Here is a 22,077-nt window from a genome sequence, read left to right as displayed (position 1 = left end):
CTTTTCGAGAGCCATCTAAGATACGGTGATGAATTATGGGGAAGTCTGTCCGCTACAAAGCTGATAAGAGTAATGATAAGAGTTGTGAGTTTATCTGAGCTTCCAGAGCCAGGTAGCTCCTGTTCTTTTATTTGCACCCAGTGGGGTCATAATTTGATGCTTTTCTGAAAAATCACTACCTTTAGGTGTAGTAGTGTATTGGGAGAGGATAAAACAAAAATCTAGGTTACGTTCTTTTTGCTGTCAGAGAATGTCCTGTTAGCAACAGGGAGCGCCAGTGTTTCTTAAACCGTACTTACTTTTGGTTACGCAAAGACAGTTTCAAAATTATCACAATATAACTTCAGGTTGCCAAAATGTAACCTCATAATACATCAAAAACTTGGTAGGAAATGCGTCGTTCTAAACCCGAAAACCCACTCCGGAAAATGATCCGCGGATCGGCGGTCACATCATCTCTGGACCACGACCATGCATGATAAATGTCCTAATTTAGGACTCCGAAAAGCTACCTTCGAATGCTAGATAGAAATAAATACAAATAAAATGCAAGTACATAATGCAATGGTATAAGCACAACATGAGTGCAATAGATATTGTAATCAAGTCGGTATTAAAAATTCGTTTGCGATGTATTAATATTATCTTCCTTAAAGTTAACATTTAAAACCACAGGAATCAACTGTGCATAAAACAATTTGCTTTTAACTTCACTCAGTATGAAAAAGAGAATGGTAAATGTGAATGACCACAAAATTTTAGTACCTTTTTAAATAAAGACAAAATTGCGTGAATATTTCAAATGCGCATCTTTTTACATTTCTTACTAACTAGATTTAGAATTGCATTAACCTTCAACTTAAAAATTTTGGTTTATTTGTTGACATGAAGGATACCTCTTTACCGTTGTTGTCATTTGCGACATGCGCATTAGATAGTCGTTGCCCGTTTTCACGGCGGTTCTTGAAACCTCATAATACATCAGTCGTCCTAAAGCCGAAAACCCACTCCGGAAAATGATCAGCGGATCGGATCAGATTTTGTGTTGCGCATGCGCTGTTGATGCAAAAATGGTCACATGACTGAACCGCGACGGATCGAAACGGATCGAAAAAAAGTTTAATTCATTCCAACTTTTTTTGTACCGTTCTGTACAGTAGTTTTCTTTTGATCAAAATCGAAATAGAGCTTTTTAAATAATAGAGCACTTGCGCCATGAATTCCAATCTGAAACGATCCGCGAATCGAACGGAACTGATCGGAACAACACGATCTGATCCGATCCGCGGATCGTTTTCCAAAGTGAGTACTCGGCTTAAGTCCCAAGGTCCTCCCGTGGACCGCGAACGACTGTTGGTATACCTGTTACATCACTGGAGAAAACAAGTAACAATAAAACCCCTTTAGGAGTTTGTAGAAAGGTTTTTCAGCCAGAAATCTTATATCTTGCTTAAATTTTGAGAAGAAGCCCAATACAATTACGTCAATGTAGAAATTAGTAAAGGTACCGTGACCACTTGTGACGTTAAGGCACTGTAACTCTCTTAAGTATCCCCCCCCCTTTCTTTTTTTGACAAGTATGCATTAATTTTAATCAAAGATATGTTGCTTTGGAAAATAAAGATGTGGTCCTCGCGATAATTAGAAAAAACAATAGAATGGGTACCCCGAACCCCCCAGCTCTAGAACCCTGATCTCAATACTGTGGGTGCACTTACAGTCCGTAGACATTGGCTAGGATCTAAGAGCTTTGCTATCTATTTATAAATAGGATTCAACAAGCTAATGATGACATTTTTCATAGTTTATTTCTAATCCTGATTTTGAAGCATAAACAAGCAATTTATATTCAAACATGACGATTTGTTTCTAATTTCTGCGAATAGGATGTTTACTCCTCAACAAAAACAAAAAAGATTCACCCAGGTCATTGGATTTCTCAGGAAAACAACATAAGAAGAAAAACTTTAAACAGCATACCGTACCTTTCTGTACAGGTATTCGCTGGCAACTTGAATTTCTGGATGGTGGCTTATTGGAGAGGAGTGCTTATTCGAAGGGAGGGATTATGTAAGAGGGCTTATGAAACTGTTTAGTACATTCATAAGTGTCATGATAAGCAATACAAACTCCGTCTACCACCAAACCGGACGGTAGAGCAAAGATCAACATATACTGGAATAGAAATAAGTTATTTGAGAAAGGGAGGGGGAGGCAACCTGCCAGAAGTGATTTGGAGTTTGGGGCTTATTTGAGGAAGAGTTATTTGAAAGTGGGTGCTCAATTAAAGATTAATGGCTACTATATTGTATCATGTGTAAAAAGGAAGAATCGCAAGATAGACTGTCCGCTGGATTCTGTTAATCTTGCAATGATTATTAATACGACTTGGTAAGGGGGGCAACTGCCCCCATAAATCCACAAATGATCTATAACGTCATGGCATGGCCAGATTGCACACTATGGACGAGCGTTGAAGATAGTATGTCTTGAAGTAATAACTGCGCCAGTGGCGGACACTTGGTCAAATATTGGGGAGGGGCAAGCCTATTGTATGAATAAGATGACACATTTCCCATTGTTTTAGAACAAAATACCATTGTTCTCTAAAGTATTGGGGGGGTCGCCCCCCCCCTCGCCCCCCCCCAAGTGTCCGCCACTGAACTGCGCAAAACTTTGAGTCGCAAGTTTTCTCAGAATGGAAGGCAAAGTTGATGCAAAGAGGAGATATCACTGGTTTCTTGGAATGCAAAAAAAGTAAAGCAACTTCTGATAGCATTTTATATAAAATGGTTTTCGAACTGATAAAACTAAACGTTTTGAGAGAAATATCTTATCAAATCACGAAATTCAGACAGCAAACTAATTTAGCAGATGATTACCAAAATTTCAAGCGAACCTTCTTGTTTATGGTTCAGTGGGATACTTTTTTTCGTTAAATTGATTTATAGTGTTTTCTGTCTTCTTTGATTTTGACTTTTTATTAAGATTGGTCCTTTTGACGTTGGTATTCTGGATGTGCAGATAAACGAATGCAAGGGGAAGGGGCCCGAAATCTGTATGACTTGGAAGTCCAAATAAATGGACTGCTGGTTGATTAGTTTTTTGTGTTTTGTCTTTATTGTTTTACTAATGTTTATAATTGAGGGACCTCAAATTGAATCGCCCCTAGAAGCCTCGGTTGCCTTGGGCTTCCATGGCTACCTTGGACTTCCACGGGTGCCTTGGACTTCCACGGGTGCCTTGGACTTCCACGGCTGCTTTGGACTTCCATGGGTGCCTTGGGCCTCCACGGCTGCCTTGGACTTCCTCTGCTGCCTTGGACTTCCACGGCTGCCTTGGACTTCCACGGCTGCCTTGGACTTTCACAGCTGCCTTGGACTTTCACACCTGCCTTGGACTTCCACCGCTGCCTCCGCTATTTATAGTGTTGAATTTTACGGCCCAAGTTTTACAAGCAATAAGCCAAACAGATGGGCCAACCAAGCGAAAAAACATTAAAAATTGTAATTCTGTATGCGCTAAATCTCTCATTCAATCATTTCAAGAAATTGATATGTAAGCAGAATGGATGTCTATTTGACCTCGTGATGTAATCTCGTATTCACGTTTCGTAGGAAGGAGATTAATCCTTTTGTAAACAAACCAAGCCTCATGACCGAAAGTACAAACATGGTTAACAGTTCGAAAGGACTTTAAGCTAGCGCCTGTTTGCTCATTTAAGTTAGTTCCTTGAAAGACGAGAATAATCAACTGCTATAATAATTCTTTTGCTGTTTTGTAAATGGGATTTTGCTAAATTTCTTGAAGCTCTGTTAATTAGCCCGTATGCTGGAATTAGCATGCATGTCGTTCAATAAGATATTTTTGGCATTATTTATAAAAAAGACGGCGACTTAGGTGCTCGAACCAAACATTCTTTGAATTTACTCTTTAAAATAAAACTCTATAGAATAGCAAAATTGCTATAACTAAACTCAAAGTCAATTGGTATGAATCAAAATTATTTCGGTCATGGAAGAAATGCCGAAAAGGAATCGATAAAGAAAATTCTTTAAAAAGCTGGGCAAGTTCTCTAATTGAATTGTTTTGTAAAACAGCTACATTAGTTGTCTTGTAGTATACATACTATAAACAGTGGGTCGGTGGTTATAAAGTACAATAAATAAGTTTGTTTTGTCTACATAGTAAGGGAAATGGGACAGGGTAATATAGTGACCAAGATAGCAAGGGAAATGTTCGTCATTTCTTCTAGTCGTTTCATTTGATGATTCAATTTGAGAATTTTTGGATCTTTTTTGGTTGAAACAAGTCATTGCAGATACCACGTGCAAAATAGCTTTCACGTCATCCATTGGAAATCAATACAAGGTTCTGGCCTCGGTCAGGCTTTTGACAAAAGCCTCGAATTCGCTATCCTCATAAAATGCATCGTTTCCCTTGCTATCCGTAAATTCTGCGGTTTTAATGGCTTGTTCCAATGCTAAATCTCTATTGTCAGAAATACTAGCATGGGTTACAAATCCTTTCCTATTTGTTGTTTTTTTAAAACGCACAAGGAAAGCTGATGCTATGACAATTGCCAAAAATTTCTGCTAAAAAACTAATAACTTTTTGGATCATCATAGATAATATCTGTGACGTATTGATTGGATCGTTGGAAATGATTTAAAATTCTTTCAAAGTTTTCCTGCGAGTTTGCGTTTTCAAAAGAACTATCTGACATAATCCATTAAAATAAATTCATAGCTTTTCCAAAATGCGATCAACGGAGGCCATCGATTTAATTCCTTCATTGTCTTGATTGTGACTTGCATATTGTTGACTTTTCATAACCTGGTTTGAGCATAAATCGACATCAAATCCGCCTTTGCAGTATTCAACTCATATCTCGGGTATGATTACATTTGATAGACATCTAGGCTAGTCTACAGACATAATTCAGAACGCAATACGCTTTTTCGATTAGACTCACTCAGTTGTTTTCTTCGAACGATCCATCTTGCCTTCCTGTCAGTACCTGCTTTAGGAATATTGACAGAAAAGGCGTAGAGTACAAACTAGAGAAGGCAATCTTAAACTTAAACTATAAAACGTTTTCTGCAAGAAATCTAACCATTAGGGACTCGTAGTGGTGATCTGCAAAAATTTCAAACATCACAACTGGAAAGCATTGAAACTTTTTTCATTATGAAAGTGTATTATAATATTAGGATATAACGTCCTACAAATATTATCACATGAAGTATACCCGAAAAGTATTCCTTGGATATTTTAGAATTGTTTAAAATTTTATGAACAGAATTTCTGTCAAAAAATTAATAGATGGGCTGATGGAGTATTTATTCTCCAGACAAACCTCCATTACTAATATAGCCGATTTCCATAAGAAGTCCGTTAACTTACTTGCAACAATGGAGATATGATTTCCGTTTACAATGACCCTTTTTGTATCATATTATTTTGCCTCTGTCTGGATTTTTTGCAGCATGCTTTATATCAGAAATCAAACGAACTATATAAAAAAAATTGCAGAAATCCATAAGATTTTCCAACAATCCAGAATGCATCTAAGGAACATGATGGGCTAAAAAGAGAAAAAAATATGAAACAAGTTTACTGAGAGATCATCCTCTGTAGGATTTGAGGAGAATCAACGTCTGAAGTTTGAGAAAGCGAACAATAGGTCACGGTTGAATATAGTTCAAACAGAGCAATTCTTTGCTTGTTTACATCTGCCAGTTGCCGACTTCTTGTCTTTTGATACACAGACGTGGGGAGCGCGTACAATTTAAAGACATTACGAAACATTTATTAAAATGTACGCGTAAGAGAAGCATTATTTTCGTCATAGAAAGATATCATGTATTTTGACCTTGTCGGTAGGAGTTGCGATTCTGATCAAATCGTGGAAAAGTTGTTCAAACTTGTTTCTTTGGAAATAAATTATTGGTTGCCAAATTAGATCGATCTTACTGAGCTTGGAGGCTAAGATTTCAATTGGGAAAAAATTCTTAACGGCATCCCTGCAATTTGTAAAACTATACAAGATGTATAGTCACAGCGAGAGTGTTCGTGAAAAAGAAGTTGTCAAGAGTGTAGACTGGATTTTTGATTTTGGGGATGAGTTTTCTAACAGAGATATCTATAGGAAAGTTATGACTCACATGGCAGGTATGACCGTCTACTTTATTGATTCTTACCACTTCTTAAGCAAAAGCAATTTCGAAGTGTATTTATCAGAAGGTGTATCTTTACAAGCATATTTAAACGAAGTACAACTTTCCATACATTTGGAAGTGAAATGTATTTGTGTTTGGATTGACAAGGCATGAAATAGTGAGGGGTATCATGTTCACAATCGGGTGTGCATTACGCACCCGATTTGGCCATATTTTTGTAGTGGGAATGTGTGTAAAAGTTGGTGTCTCCTTGTTTACTGTTAAAAAAGACCATGTTTGTTATAAGGATTCCTGTCATAACAATTATATTTAGCTTTGAAATGTGTAAATCTGCATGCAGTCTGTATTCGCTACTGCAAGACAACACATTTTATTCAGTGGACAATTACAACCTTCTCCAGCAGAAATTATACTTCATATCTATATATTTTGTTTATTATTTCAATTAAACCGGAAGTCCATGTAATTAACTTGAACTTAACAGATCCAAGCAGTTAATTGAATCTTACAAGAATGTGATTGATACACTGAAAAGCAATGGACTGAGATGCCACCCCTGCGCTTCGATCCCTAAGACTCAAATATTTTTTTCTTAGTTTTTTGGCATCAAATTTTGCGTTATTTTCGGCGCATGATTGCATGAAAGGCTCCCTAAATGTTTTCCTAGTCTCCTGATGCAACCATCTTTTTGAATTTGGCTTTCGATAAGCCAAGATTAAATTGTGTAATCAAAATTCCAATGGTATCAAGCAAACAAAAATAGGGTATGGGCAAGCCTTGTTGAACTTGCTAATGTCTTCCGTTTTCCCTTTATACACTGATAGGCCATACATGCAGACAGTGGCGTAGCCAATGTGGGACAAACCTGGAAGGAAAATAGCAAGGGGTGCCGGGGTTTTCCCCAGAAAATTTTGTAAGACCACCCCTTTTAGAATGCCAGGAAATGCCCTTTTATAGATGGCTTTTTTTTCTTTCTTTAATTAAAGTTATAATTTCTAGCTATGCATACTCAAGCTAATTGAAACCAACTGATTTAAATTACCAACGCTAAATATAATGTAAATCAAATATAACCGGTGTTGCTAACGTATTCCTTGCAAAGATTACAAGTACAATTAAACGATGTAAATTCTGAGATATTTTTCTTGAATATTTGTAAAGTAGGGAAGTACTTTATCTCGTTTGGAACTGAGTTCCATATTTGGCTACATCTGTATGATACGGTATTAAATCAATATATTTTGTAATGTGGCACCGCTGTTTTAAATTGGGAGTTTCTTAAGTAATATGGGCATTTATTTATGGAAAATATCTCATCCATATAAGGTGGATTCAAACCGTTAAATGTTTTTTAAATCTCTATCGCAAGATATTGTAAAGTTATTGTTTTATTCTTTGTTAAAAGTTGTTAAAAAGTTGATTCATAATCATCATGAGCTATTCTCATTGCTCTTTCATGAATCCGGTTTATCCGGCTATCACTTTTACTACTGCAAAACATCCAAATAAGAGGCGTTAAGGGTCAGCAGGTTAAGAAAACGTAGTTTAGTCAGGCTCAAGCCCTTTATCAAACACTCGAAGTAATATAGATTAAGAATCCGTTGCCTGGGCTTTTATCAAAACAGAGCATTACAAAGATTGATCTCAATGATATTTCGGACTTTTATGTGAATTGAAGATCTTGAGTATGAAACTCCGTTCTTCGTTTTGCAAAATTGCAGCTGCCTATCAAGCTCCCCCCTAGAAATCTTCGTAAACTAATAGAAGCATTTACAGTCGTTGTCCAAAAAAGGACGCCTATATATCTGCTGTCAATCCTTGATAAGAAAGGGCTAAGAATATTCCTTTTGGGGGATGGGAGGGGGCCTTAGGCCCATAGCTATTTCCTTTCTAGAAGGAACCGATACCCAATCGCTGGCTAATTTGCAAACTATTAAAAATATCTATACAACAGCAATTTTGCCTGTTGTTTGCATGGGTTCTCAGCAAGGTGATCGATTTTGCCACGAGTTTGATATGCAGTTTATAGTTCAAGTCTTTCTGCATTTCAATTTTCCTGTTGTTATTGCTAGAATTCTGAAGTATTTGCCAAATTTTACTTCATTTTGCTTCGCGAGGGATTAGCGAGAGTATATTGACCTTACTTTTCTGAAGTGTGAAGCACAAAAAGCTTGGGAAGCAAACAGCTTATTTTCTGATAACGTTTGTTTGTGGGAAACTCAAGATCGGAGAAGATCGTAGCATTTCTTGAAACCAAACAAAGACGAAATCAACTTTCTTTGAAAGCAAATTCTAAATAGATATAAGCTTTTTCTTATCACAAATCAAGACATTCAGTTTCAAGGAGTTTATTTGTCAGGCAGGTGACAAGTTTTCTTGAAGATTTCTAGCCAAGCAAACATATATGCAGTGTTGATTCTTGTGCTCTTCGTCAGCTAAGGGCAGTCAAGCAGTATTTAGCATAACGGTTGATTGTGTACTACGAGATGACAAGCAGAGCGGATGAAGTTGGACTGTTTAGAGGTGGGTATAACATGAATTAGAAGTGGGCGGGATGTGAGATCCGAAAATGTCAGACAGTGGACATCGAACGCTAAACATTTAAAGAAAATTAACAAAACTTTTCTATAATGCACTCTTTTTCTAAACAGGATAGGGTAATCTCTAAATCACATGGTAGGGTATGTTTCGTTTACGATATAGCCAACGTTTTTCCCAATTTTCTTTTAACTGAGCAGGGATTCGACACACAACTTAACAGAGACAAGTTTTCAGAGAAAATGTCCGAGGATACCTTTTCTTGCAAACAGTTTCCCAACGGCAGTTTTATTTGACCTTTAAACAAACATTTGTGTACCTATTTCTTAGTTATACGTTTGAATAATTTCATAGAGCGATTGCCTGTTATCTAATTATGAATTTAACTCAAGAATGACAAGAAACAATTTTGAAGACATTCTTCACTAGTATAAGGGTTTGGCTTTGGTTTTTTATAAATTGTTTTTCCTTTTTAATCAGAGAACGAGGCCTTGGACTATGTCTTCCACTACTCCAAGGGTGTATCATTATTTCCTGAAAGGTGCAGGGTAAAAACCTTATTCCTTGTTAATAACTGAGCTGCGGTAGAAACCCTCCGTCTGTCCCGTTCCGTCCCTAATTATCAGACTTTATGCACAAGCATATGCAAGACATTTGTTTTTGTTTGGCGTTTCTGCCTTTAGCTGTGGTATGTAACCGTTAATTGTTAGAATTGATGTCCTTGAGAAACTTTGTCGCTGTCTGGATGGAGGTTTTATCAAAGAAATATTCATTATTTATGTAGCAATCCCAAACGTTAGATACTAAGGATTTATCCTTAGATACTGCTACATTTGTTCATTGTCTGTTTTGTTTTTGATGTTGGTTTAGCACATAACACGCCCAAAGTATTCTTTATGCATTCCACAAAGCAAGGGGACGTCATAAAAGCAGTTTTGCTTTACTCAATGGCTTCTGTCTTCTGTTCCTATATGATACAGACATTTGATAAGTATATATGCAGATCAGTGGTGCCTATAAGGAGGCATAGGAGCGAACCCCCCCCCCCCCCTGAAGCCAGCAAACCTTTTGACAATGGCGGACTATAGTAAGCTACATAACATATAATGAGAAGCACGTAAGTAATAATTCCTAGGTATTTCCAATGGATTATCTGCTCTTTAAGGTTCCATACGAAAAAGTTCGATTGCCTGTTTTCGGACATTATAAAGTTATGCTTCTTGAGCATCACACTTCTCATTCCTCTCTTTTTCTTTCCAATCATAGATACCGCAAAAGCTCTATTAAGCTCCCTCTCTATTAAGCCCCCTCTCTATTAAGCCCCCTCTCTATTAAGCCCCTCTTTCTATTAAGCCCCCCTCTTTATTAAGCCCCCTCTCTATTAAGTCCCCCCTTCTCAAACAAAAACTTTAAATAAGCCCCTATCTCTATTAAGGCCCCCCCCCCTCTTAAGCCTATGATGTCAAACAAAGAAAACATGTGCATTTAGTGGCTCTCTTGACGGGTGTGATGATGATAAGACCGTGTGCATTAAATACGGCCTATGCGAGGACTAACTTGTGCGATTTAGTAGTCAATTGAAATTTGTTTTGAAGATATCCAAGGGTTACCTATTAATCCTGGTGATGTTGATGAAGATGAGGACCTTATAATTGATTGATTAAACTTTCGAAGCTGCTAGCAAAGTTTTTTGAGAACATTTCTATGACATTTTCATGACAAAAATGGCCTAGGGCATTTTTAAAACTTTTTTTGCTTCAAATTTTTAATAAGCCCCCTCGCTTTTAAGCCCCTATAGATATAAATAAGCCCCCCCTGCTGAAAAAATAAATAAGCCCCCTCCCCGGAGGGGGGCGGGTTAATAGAGCTTTTACGGTATTCAAACATCTTTACGTTATCCTTTTTCTTTGCAAACCACAAAATCTATGAAGTCATAAGTCGACATCTTCAGTACCACATGACACTGGTTTGCTTCCTGATTACCGAATTAATGATCCAGCTGATTCTGCAACTCTAGAGGAACGATTCTTAAAAAGCCAGAACATTTTAGTGCCCTTTAAGTTTTACACTTCACGTCATTGAAATTATCAAATGAATATTACTATACTTTTTAGTAACGATTCCACTTTTCTTTCATAACAACAGATTTGAAGTAATCTCCCTAGAAAGAAGTTCGAAATCTGTTATTTAAAAGTAATGCGGAAACATTTAAAGACGCTTTGCCTAGGTAGTGTAACATAAACAATTATACATAAACCATTAGTACTGGATAAATAGTAAAACGGATTAAATGTGCAATGTGTAGTGGAACATAATGATCAGGAATGCATACGATATAAAGGGAAACAAAACTGCACAGTTACCCAATGTGAAAGTGATTCACGTACTGGCAAAGTATCTATTTAGACAAATGTCTCGGAGACGCCATGTTTTACAAATGACAAACGAATGAGAAAGTGGGAAGACGATAATACGTCTTGGTGGTATCCATTGGCAAAGAAGTACTCCTGCTGTTCTACATTAGCATCAACCCTGCAAGGCGCTTTTCTATATCCTATTCAACTGTATTCTGTTTGGTTTCAAAAGCTCTGTGGAAGAAAAAAAACATTCTCTGCCTTTTCTCGAAAATAAAAGCCTAAGCAGGGCTTATATATGCTGATAAGCTAGGTTGTGTGCCATGGGACCCCCACTGTTCTGATGCCTGGAAGAATTACTTCGTTTATTTTATGCAGTGGGGGCTGCCTGATTGGAAGAGATAATATTAATAATTGTCAAAGCACATCCATACTTAGCCCGTACTTAGCCAATTATCCATAGACTGTGCATCGTTCTCATATTAAGAGCTCTGTAGAAGCTTTTATATAGAAGCAAGCATACTTGAATGTCAATGCATCCCCGCTGGTTTCACGCCTCTCGAATCGGATTTTACAGCAGGAGAAACCGTTATCTGGAAAAATGCATTGACTGTTTCCTTTTTTCTCTTTGTTTAACATACGTTACAGGCTAATGATGAATAAACCTGTGCTAACACAATGACCTCAATGCTGCGAGTAGTCTTGAAGAACTCAGATGTTCACTGAGGCTTCTCAAACTTTAATTTTTTTATCCCTGAGCCTGCTTTTACACGATACCGGATTGCTTTTCATATCGGCTTGGTCTTAGCAGTCCTTTGAAACAAAAGAAGTATGCTGCATAGTGAATAGCGGAGCAAGGACCGGGAAGCATATCCCAGATTAAGGGGGGGGGGGGGGGGCTATAACTAGCGGTATCGTGTAAACGCAGTCTAAACATGTTAATGCATTGCCACATTCACTCTTCCAATTTAGCAAGATTTCATTTTGTCAAACAAACCGGCAAAGTGATTTCACATTTGCAGAAAAAATGAGCCACTTGTTTTCTATGGTCCAATTACCCCTAACAAGTGTCGTTTTGCACTGACGTACACACAGTTGGATCATTTTCCCCCTTTCTTTTCTTTGCAACTAGCTACTTTACTAAAAGTGGCCTTCAAAGATAATCTTTTTTAATGCTTTACATAGTAATTACGTAGAATAGATCTTCGTATTAGATGCCCCAATTTCAAAAAGTACTCTTTGTTGTTCGAAAAGCAAAGAAAAATAAAAGTAATTCAATACTGAAAGATGAATCAATACATAGGAATGTCGTATACTTTTGATCAAATTCGTTTTTCATCTTACAATCCCTAGAAGCTCTTTTGATTTCGTGAAAATCTCGTACGCTTTTTGCAAAAGAATTGTCCCTCGTGCGATAGAGCGGTGAAATTCACTTTGTATTTGAAAGAAATTGGTAATGTCTCTATGCTAAATTGGTAAAAGCCTCTTATGGAAATTTTATCTGAACTTCTGTTCAATATTCAAAAAATGAAACCGAGGTTTTATGTAAACGAGTCTGTACTATAAGCTTTATCGTTTGTGGTTCGTTCTGGCTTTAATCTATAATTTGAAAGCTTCTTTTTCATTTGCTTGTTTTGATTTTTCACTTTATTTTAAAATCATGCTGTGTTTGTCAATTTTTTTGGGCTAGAAATCCTTGATGATTGTTTTGCAGCTGATTTATTTCTTTCGATTGTTCATATGTTACTACACCTTTCGAATTTATCACTGCCTATTAGAAACTGTCAAAACTATAACACTCAATAAACATTGGAATACAAGTGAGCATAATTAATTGGAACATAGGAAAGTCTCTGTGGTGTATCGAAATGTAAGAATCAAAGGCTATTTTTTAAACATTTTCCATAACATCTTTCTTTCCCGAATTGACACATCTTTAGCAAATGTCCATTGTTTGATGACTTGTGTAATATACACGTCATCGTTAGTACTTTACTGATGGATGTCATAAAGCACTTTGTTACGTGAATGCGCACTGAATTCATTCGCATAGCATAGCACGTCATACTCTAGTCCTGGCTGTATATGAATCACAAATTAGTTATAAGATTATAACCTAATAGGTTTCAGGCAAAAAATAAGATGGCCAATGGGGTGTTTGCTATAAACATTTAGATTTAGATTATGCAGCAAACAAATCCTCTTTATTGATAGTCAAGAGGGCTTAAAAGTTCAATGACATGGCAATGCTGGAGAGCTTAAAAGCCGCAAAGTCGGTTTAAACAAATTTCAAAATTCCTTTCCTTATTCCCAAATATTAATCTCATGAGTATGCACAAAGGTGAGCTTGCAAGGCCTAAAGCGAAAACAATTGCTTACATAATCCTTAAGACAGGCTTATGTTCATTAAATATTCGTTGATTTTCTTAATTAAAACTTTCGAATCGCTAGACCAACAACGAAGCAGTGTCTTTGATCAATATACTTTAATTGACATTTTGTGCCTGTTCCTATGCCATGGGTAGCGTGAAATGACTGTTTTGCGATTTTTTTGACGACGTTAATGGCCAGTGGCGTAGCTTGAATTCCAGACTAGGTGGTGGAGGGTTATTGGTGAGAAAACTTACCAACAAAAACAAAAATTAAGAGAAATTTAGAAGCTATTTCACCTACCAATAGACGCTTTTACCGACAAACAAGGCCGCTAGCTGCGCCCTGTTAATGGCGATAGTTTTTCTCGATTTCATTTAATTCTAGATCCTTGGCTTAATACATCGAATTCGGAACAGCTCAACATCTTTTCATAACTGCTTTACTTAAAAGGAAAGTTAATAGTAAAGGCAAAACTTTGCCAAAAGATGACTATGGAAAGAAACTAGAAGCCGACCAGTTCTATGGGCTGAACTGATTACGTAATTGTATAGGGTGTTTTCGATATCTGGAAGTCCTGCACTTGCCCACTCAGCATGAATTGGGTGGAAACTAATCAATCCCATAAGCCTTCATCACTTTACCAATGGCACGACCGTGGTCTAAAAAGAGCCACATAATTGTAACCTTTACAATAGTTTAGAAGAAGCAAAGTTGGTGACTTTCTTTGAAGCCTGCTAAGTGGACTTCCCTGTTTATTCCTATTCATTCTTGATTCCTTTTTTGGAACCCGTGTTCAATGAAGAATTTAATAAATAGCTTTGAAAAAAGGAAATATTTTTCAGCAAAATTAAAGCTATTTCGTCTGACACTAATCCGAGTATTAAACATCAGCATAAGATTCCAAAGTTTTCAAATTTTGTGTCGCCTGTCGAAGAATGAGCAGAGTTCTTTTTCAGACTTTGAAGAGTTGCTCAAAACATCGTACTTATCTCTTATTCGTGTACAAAGTCGTTATTTAATTGCATCAATTTTTGCTCATTTCTTGACTTACAACACGCTGAACCTTTTTATTTTGCTCATATAAAATCTAGCGCTAGATTTTAAAAGTGAATACTTGGGCTATCCCAAAATTTGTTGTCCAACTGTGGATATTTCTTTATCAATAAACGTATAACACCACTTTTTATGTTAGTCATTATTTCTGCATTTCTTATTTAGTGAAACCTGATGAACCTTTCAAAGCTTTCTGTTTTTGGCCATGTTTGTTGAGAACATTATTTACATTCTTCATTCTCTAGATGCTGAATTGCTAGACCTGAGAAAGGAGAAGGAAGTAAGAAGACAGAAAGTCAAACAGCATTTCGATGATCTTGTGTCCAACTCGACGCTTCATGGTCTGCACTTCTGCTTTGACAAACAGCATTTTTTCAGACGCATTTTTTGGACTTTGTTAATCCTTGTTGCCCTTGGATTGCTTGTGCAGAAGTTATACGAGAGCACGACGTACTTTTTCAGTTATCCTTTCAGCACAACAACAACTGTTAAATACGTCAACCAAATGGTTTTCCCGGCAGTGTCAATTTGCAACTTGAATGACTTTCGCCTTTCAGTGATGAATGGTACAAAGCTGCATAAAGCTATTCAAGAAAGAGGCAATATTCTCGCACTAGATGGAAAGGAGTACACAGATACAATTAGGAAAGCAAACCACCGACTACAGGATATGTTGCAAGGATGCACAATGAATAATAAAATATGTACACACAAGAACTTTACAGAGTTCTTCCATAATCAGGGTGATAGATGCTTCACTTTTAATTCTGGGATGAATGGACAGCCTCTTATCACTGTGAACAACACAGGGTTGAGCCAAGCTCTCACCTTTCTTATCAATATCGAGCATCATGATTATTATGTAGACTCGCAGCATTCAGGAATTCATTTGATATTGCATGGGCAGGACGAGACACCGGTCAAAATGCAAGGTGTAATATTGTCCCCAGGATTTGTGTCGTACATTGAGATTAAAAAACGCAAGGTAAGATTCAATTCATTTAAGTATCTTCAGGGACATATTTTACAGGTTGTGGCAGTAGCGGTTGTGGCAACCAAATCTTTTATGAGCTGTATAAATGCTTATAAGTTAATTTAAGACGGGAAACGGATCACTTTATTTCATCGAAAGGGTTCTAGTAGAGACCACATCCTTTGCTAAACAGAGGCAATCATTTCATGGGAAATTTCGCTGTTCGACTTTGAAGATGAGTACTTCTATGTCGTATCACGATAAATTCCTTTGCTTTCCAGCTCCTTTTCAGGGAAGAAGTCTAGTTTAATGTCCCATACACAGTAAAAGTTAATTAACATAATTGATCGTGTTAACCATTTATTACTTATTCTAACGAAAAATCCATCTTATTTATGAACTTTTTTATTGGGTCTCTCGAGCTCAAAGAGCTACAAATGATGAAAACGAACTCGAAGAGTGAGTAATTAAATGGAGAATTAAAATGCCAATTTGTTCTAATAGAAAATCATCATTGAAAATCTTATCAATTTGAACAAAGAGCTCGCTAATTGCTTTGTTAGGATAATAATTCACTTTTTAGACATTTTGTCAAATAATTTTGTAATTTTGTCAAGGGTAAATGGAAAAAGAAACATATCGCGGTAAAGCCAGAGAGGGTGCGTGGGTGCATATGCCCTCCTTGGCATGGGCGTGGTAGATACTTAAAGTTTTAGGGGGCTTAGTTCGGATCCTGCCCGTACATTTCTGCATCATTAAGGTAGAAATGCCCAAATGGGGCCTAAAATGCGATAATTTCTGCCTGATTACGAGGGCTGCAGCCCCCACTTCTCACGTCTCTAACGCCTAGGCCCCTTAGCAATTCTATGATTTTTATCAGAAAATGATCTGCCGTGGAAAGCTTTCTCTTACCAATTACTGATAGTAACATATTTCAGTTTGATGCTAAAAATTTCCCATAACTTAAATCAAATTGCAGTTTTTGGAAAACAATTTTATGGTTTTTCGTTTTCTTAAATTTGTCGCACCTCGTCAGGATATTGGTAGACTTTTGAACACATCACCTAGAAAAAAGCTACAAATTTTTCTAAAAATATGGAAGCTGGGTTAAATTTCCTAAAAGTTGTGTACGATATGGCCTTTGAAAGATTTTAAGTTTCCTAACAAATTGCTGTTGTTGTCGCTTGGTACATAATGGTATTACAAATTACAATGATTTGATAAGCAAAAGCCTGTGGTTAGGTATCCGTATTTCAGCCAATTTATAACACACATAGCTGATTTCGCATTTTTAGAGGTAATCCTTGATGCTCTTTTAAGTTATGCATCCAAATTCAAATATTTTAAACCAGGAACTCAGTTGCCTTACAAATAATTATTAACAGTACATGTACTGCAAATATACGCTTCATCTTCATTTGAACAGAACACAACTGACACAGGCTTTCTCTTTAAAGGTGAAGAATCTTCCACATCCGTATGAAACTAATTGTGGAAAGCTAAAGCTGAAGTATTTCCGTAGCTATTCAAAGCATCTTTGCTGGCTCGAAAAGCTGACTGACCATGTTGTTAATCTTTGTGGGTGCAAAGATTGGTTCATGCCTGGTATGTGTCTTACTACTTCTTGTTCATTGAAGCAATATAGCAAATTTGAAATATGTACGAACAATAAGTACATATAACGATGGTCTTTACAGTTGACAGAATTCCGATGAATAATTAAATGTCGCTTTAAAGTATCAATGCAAATTAACTGTACATCCTTGAATTAGGCCTCCTTCCTCGCGCAAGCCTCCCATTCCCAATAGACACCTACCCCTGATTGAATGCTGTTAACGAACCTTCACCCGCAAATAAGCCCCATGTTTTGCCATTCAACGGACTACTCTGCATATGCAATACAATATTGTGTCAAAAAATATACTGTGCTATATCTACGTCACAGGTTCTATTTCTATTCTTTCTATTATTCTATTTCTATTTATCATTTTCTATTCCTCCGCATCCAGGTGATCACAGAGTTTGCACCTTGAATGAATCAATGAACTGTATGTGGATTCATTGGTGTAAGTATTCCTGACAGAATTGCTTTGACAATATCATCAGGTTTCACTAAACTACAATTTATATGATGGATTATTATCTATGGCTATTGCTCTGTCCTTTAACATGATAAACAAGTCAAGTAACTGGCAACGTTATATATTCCCATCTTTCTCTGTTATCTTATACAGTAGACTCCCAAAACTCAACCTCTTATACAGGGACCAATGAAATGCTCGAGATAACGAATGCTCGATCTATGTTGACATTCTTATATGAATGTATTGTGCAAGGGGAATGCAATACCAGTTCAACTGAGCAAATGTTCGGGTCGTCGAGGGTGCAAGTTAACGGGAATTTTTATTAGAAAAATATTTTTATGAAAACTCGGAAGATTAGTTCATCTAGTGTAGACTACACCAATCCCAATGCTATTTGCTAAAGCTTTGCAAAGATTTAAACCTTATGTTGTATATAATCCTGATTTTCTTTCAGCTCAATTCGACTTGACGCAAAATTACAGCTGTCCGCTACCATGTATTATAGACTCATATACCCCAACATTGTCATTCGCAAGATTTCCAGCAAACAACCTCGCAGACAAGATGGCAAAAAGATTGAACATCTCTGGGACGAAAGCAGAACAGCGCGGATGGATTAGGTATAGCGCTTACCAAAGCCTAAAAAGAAAAATAGCCAACATAATTTACCCATGACAGAATTTGTGCTTTCTTAGTTCTGGGATAAACAAAGCAGATTTTTCGAGCTTTTCTTCTTAGACTAGCCTTGTCAATTTTATTTATGCAAAAAATATTGAGTTTGGATCATAAATATTTCAACATTTATTTTTCAAATTGATATTGATATTAAATTGATATTGATATTTTTTATATTTCAACATTTATTTTTCAAACGTTTACATACTATAAATTGTTTCTTAGGCTATGAGATTTTTCTATGAAATTTTCAGTAGCTCAGAAAATTAGTTGATAAAATCCCTTTTTTGTTAACACGAGAGAAAATTTTCAAAAACATTGTTTTTCATCTTCAAATGTTCAATCTGGGTTTGGACATGATCTTACATTGTTCTTATATGTTTCCAGCAAATCGAGCCTCGGTCTTCCTTTAAGGTTTTTCTTATAAAAACAGAGTGCAATGTCAAATTAAAATGGCCAATGAAGAGTGGATGCCACTATCCTGATAAATTAGCTCGATAGTTAAAACAATCTTGTCAATCAAGAGACAGCTAATCGAAGGAAGTATTCAAAGACAGTTTTGTTTCTCTTCTTGCCTGACAATTTGCAGTTACAATCACAACATATATCTGCCTCTTTTTCAGAGATAATTTCTTAAAGGTGGTTATATATTATGGAGACCTTAATTACGAATACATGGAACAAATTCCAAGCTACGATTTAATGGTGCTACTGGGTGAGTGCCTTCTTATTTTTATGAACTCCACTAGAAAGGTGCCTCGAATCTCAAGGGGGCTCTTTTAGAGAGGGCTCAGTCAACTCATGCAGCTTTCTACCTTCTAGTGCAGAAAGGTTTTTTGAGATTTGCCAAGTACAGTTCATTTTCTCTATTTAAAGCAGTCGAAATTCTCTATTCAGGTATCCTACTTGATAAAGTGAGATCGGAATGCACATTCCATTTTATTACAACATATTTTCATTTCGAATTTTGAGATAAAGTCCCTAAGGAAAAAAAAACACGTTGTCTAAGATCACAAGGCTGGTACACTGATTTCAAAATGCCTTGCTTTTAGATCAGTAACTTCGTAACATTACAGAAGATATTTCAACATAAATTGTTCAGGATTTGTTACTGTAACCAGGAAGCAAATCGATGATAAAAGTTAACTGTTTTCTTTTAATGAGTAACTGGTAGCAACTTCATGAAGAAGGCAGCAAATTTGGGGCAACCCTTTTCCAGCCTGAAATTAAAATTTTACTAATATTGCATGCAATATTTCTCTGATTACTATCTATGGATTACTATCTATCTATGGATCGTGGTGAATTCATTAATAATATCTATTAATCAATTCACTACGAATCTTTCAACTTTTACTTCGCATTATGTTGTTTTACAATAAAGCATAGGTTTTTTGTTTTACAATAAAACTGTTTGCAACCATGATTTTAAACCTCTTGCATCTGGAATTTAAATCTAGTTTTCTTACAGTACATATTCATAAAAAATCACATTAATATTTTCTTAATTTCTCAATGAAATTGAAAACTGGATGTATTAACTCTATTCTTCTCTCTGTTTGCTTGATTTGAATTTCCTTGTCTCTGTGTTATTGAAATTTTTCAAGTGTAATTTTCTATAATTTCTTTTGATGATATTTCTGAAATAATGCCATCCTTTGCTTTTTTCAGGTGATATTGGTGGTCAATTAGGGCTTTTTCTTGGTTCCAGTGTCCTTACATACATCGAGTTCTTTGATTTTTTCGCAATGGTCATATACACAAGATTTTTTGAAGTATTCAAAAGGTCACCATCCCGGGTCTGATGCTGCATATTGAGACCCTGGCATCTACCACAAACGCTTAAAGGTTGACTCAACTGGCAAGCGGAGCTCCTATATTTTATAACATTTGCTCGGCTATAATTCTATTTTTTTGCTAAATTTTTGACGATATAAAAAAGAATAGATTTAGTAATTTTTGTAAACTGGTTTTGTACTCTTGCTAAAGGAAACTTCCTTTGTAATTTTTGTAGTAATTCAGTCACGTATCTCTTATTGAGATGTCTGGTACACTTCTCTACTGTAGTAAAATAGTCGTTTACGCCTGAAAATATTTGTTGAAAGGTTCAGAAATTTCTGTTTTGACATTTCTAGATGGTTATTATGATTTTAATTCAATTATTCAGGAAACCTTTCAGTTAAACTGTGGTATTATAAATCTTATCATGAGGTGGAACTAAATCATCTGGCGTGTGGGTTAAGTTACTCAAATTTTTCTAATTAATTTGAGCTTTATCAAACTGCGTGAAATTTGGTCTCCTGGTCCTTACTGTATCTAATAACATTCAACTTTGATATTGTGTGAAAAAACTCTACCTTAATTTGAATGAAGTCTCAGATTTCTGCACAAATATCGATTAGAGCAATTCTAAGGACGAAACAGGATGATTTCTAGGAGTTGAGTGAATTTAAATCAACCGGCCAAGATAAAATCGGTTTCATACAACTTCTTGATGCTCAAAAATATATCTTTGCGATGATCTTACAAAAGGAATACATTACAGCTTAATCACGGATTTTTCTATAAAGTTTTTATCTACCTGCTAAAAATATTGTAATTTCGTAGTCAATTTAGAGTGAGATTATTAACTTTCGTGGTAAAGAATATTTTCCTGTTACCACTGGCAAGAGTAACTCCAGTGCCAAGCTTGTTAGTTTGATAAAATGAATGATTTGCTTTTGCAGTGAATTTTTGTCTGATTTTTTTTGTTTTTAAAGCTTGAAAACAAAGCAAACGGTAATTCATTCTTATAGCAAGAATTATTATCTGATGTGGTATTCTAAGCAGATTACAGATTGGAGCATCTTCTAAAATTCATTTAACATCCTGTTGTTGAATTTCTTTGTCATTGAGACATGAGATTTGCCTTTAGTTTTGAAGTCATGTCACTAACCTTTTTAAAAAGAACGTTGTCTATGATCTTATAATTATTTTTTTGGGTAATTTTTTCTGATCAACTCAAGTTCGGCAAAATGCAAGAGATATCTTCAGCTGTCCCTAACCATGACGAGGAAAGCATTCTAAACATCCCCAGAGTTTCAGCCTGCAAGAAATTTGAAGGCAATCCAACCGATATGCCAAACTAAAAGAAAAGGGTGCCTCGTCAAAAGCACGTAGCAAAAAGTTACTTGCCATTTTTTCGAATTTAATAAAACATGTCATATGATTAGCTTCATCATGTAAGGCAGCTTCATACTTTGAAAAAAACACCGAAAGCCCTACATGGTTATAAAGTGTCCTTCTTAGCCTTAGTACCATATGTTTACTATTATACCTATCAATCTTTATTGTCATAAAGAAAACTGCATACACTTGGTGAGCAAAAGTATTGCTTTACCCGCCACAAATTGGCAGCACCGCCGCAAAAGTTTTATAGCAAACCAAACATCAAATTGCTTTAGCAAGATAAAAAAAAGTTTTGAGATCAAGGTATAGTAATGAAACTGAAAAATGCAAAATTTGTATAATGCTTTTGAAAACCGCAGGTGAGGCATTCGCAAAAATTTCCAAAAGCAATTCTAAAAAATATAAGAATATTGGTCTTGGGCATTAAAATGAGAGGTCAGGCTCAATGAGGCCCCAACCTTATTCGTCGCCACTGAGTGATTCCGTTATAGTCCAGGGCCCGCGTTACTGGGGGGAGGGGAGGGGTAGCCATGGCCCCGCCACTTTTTGCGAAGCTAGTAGTTTCAAAGCTGCAGTAAAAGAGGTAAGAAGCCTTGGCCCCCAACTTTTTTAGCCTTGGGCCCCTCACTTTCAAATTCATGGCGCGGGCCCTGTAGTCTGGATCATTTCAAAAGAAG

General features: G+C 36.3%; 1 protein-coding gene across 4 annotated transcripts in view; it reads left to right on the top strand.

Annotated features, from left to right (window-relative positions):
* The window catches only part of LOC135696272 (acid-sensing ion channel 1C), a 32,930-nt gene extending 11,968 nt beyond the window's left edge, over window positions 1-20,962 (top strand). For 3 of the 4 annotated variants that reach the window (XM_065215619.2, XM_065215617.2, XM_065215618.2), the window contains exons 2-7: window positions 14,746-15,485; window positions 16,931-17,078; window positions 17,483-17,539; window positions 18,012-18,177; window positions 18,856-18,947; window positions 19,904-20,962. In XM_065215619.2, coding sequence (XP_065071691.2) covers window positions 14,746-15,485; window positions 16,931-17,078; window positions 17,483-17,539; window positions 18,012-18,177; window positions 18,856-18,947; window positions 19,904-20,037 — 1,337 coding nt within the window. In that variant the 3' untranslated portion in view covers window positions 20,038-20,962. Of the gene's footprint in view, window positions 1-5,527; window positions 6,175-14,745; window positions 15,486-16,930; window positions 17,079-17,482; window positions 17,540-18,011; window positions 18,178-18,855; window positions 18,948-19,903 lie in introns of those variants that run through there. The other variant, XM_065215616.2, reaches the window with a different exon arrangement.
* Window positions 20,963-22,077: the final 1,115 nt, after the last annotated feature.

The sequence above is a fragment of the Rhopilema esculentum genome, chromosome 14 (genome assembly GCF_057945365.1).
Source record: "Rhopilema esculentum isolate cy_ngs chromosome 14, ASM5794536v1, whole genome shotgun sequence".
Lineage (NCBI taxonomy): Eukaryota > Metazoa > Cnidaria > Scyphozoa > Rhizostomeae > Rhizostomatidae > Rhopilema > Rhopilema esculentum.
Note: the sequence above shows the minus strand (reverse complement) of the source record. Positions and strands in the feature narration are given on the sequence as shown.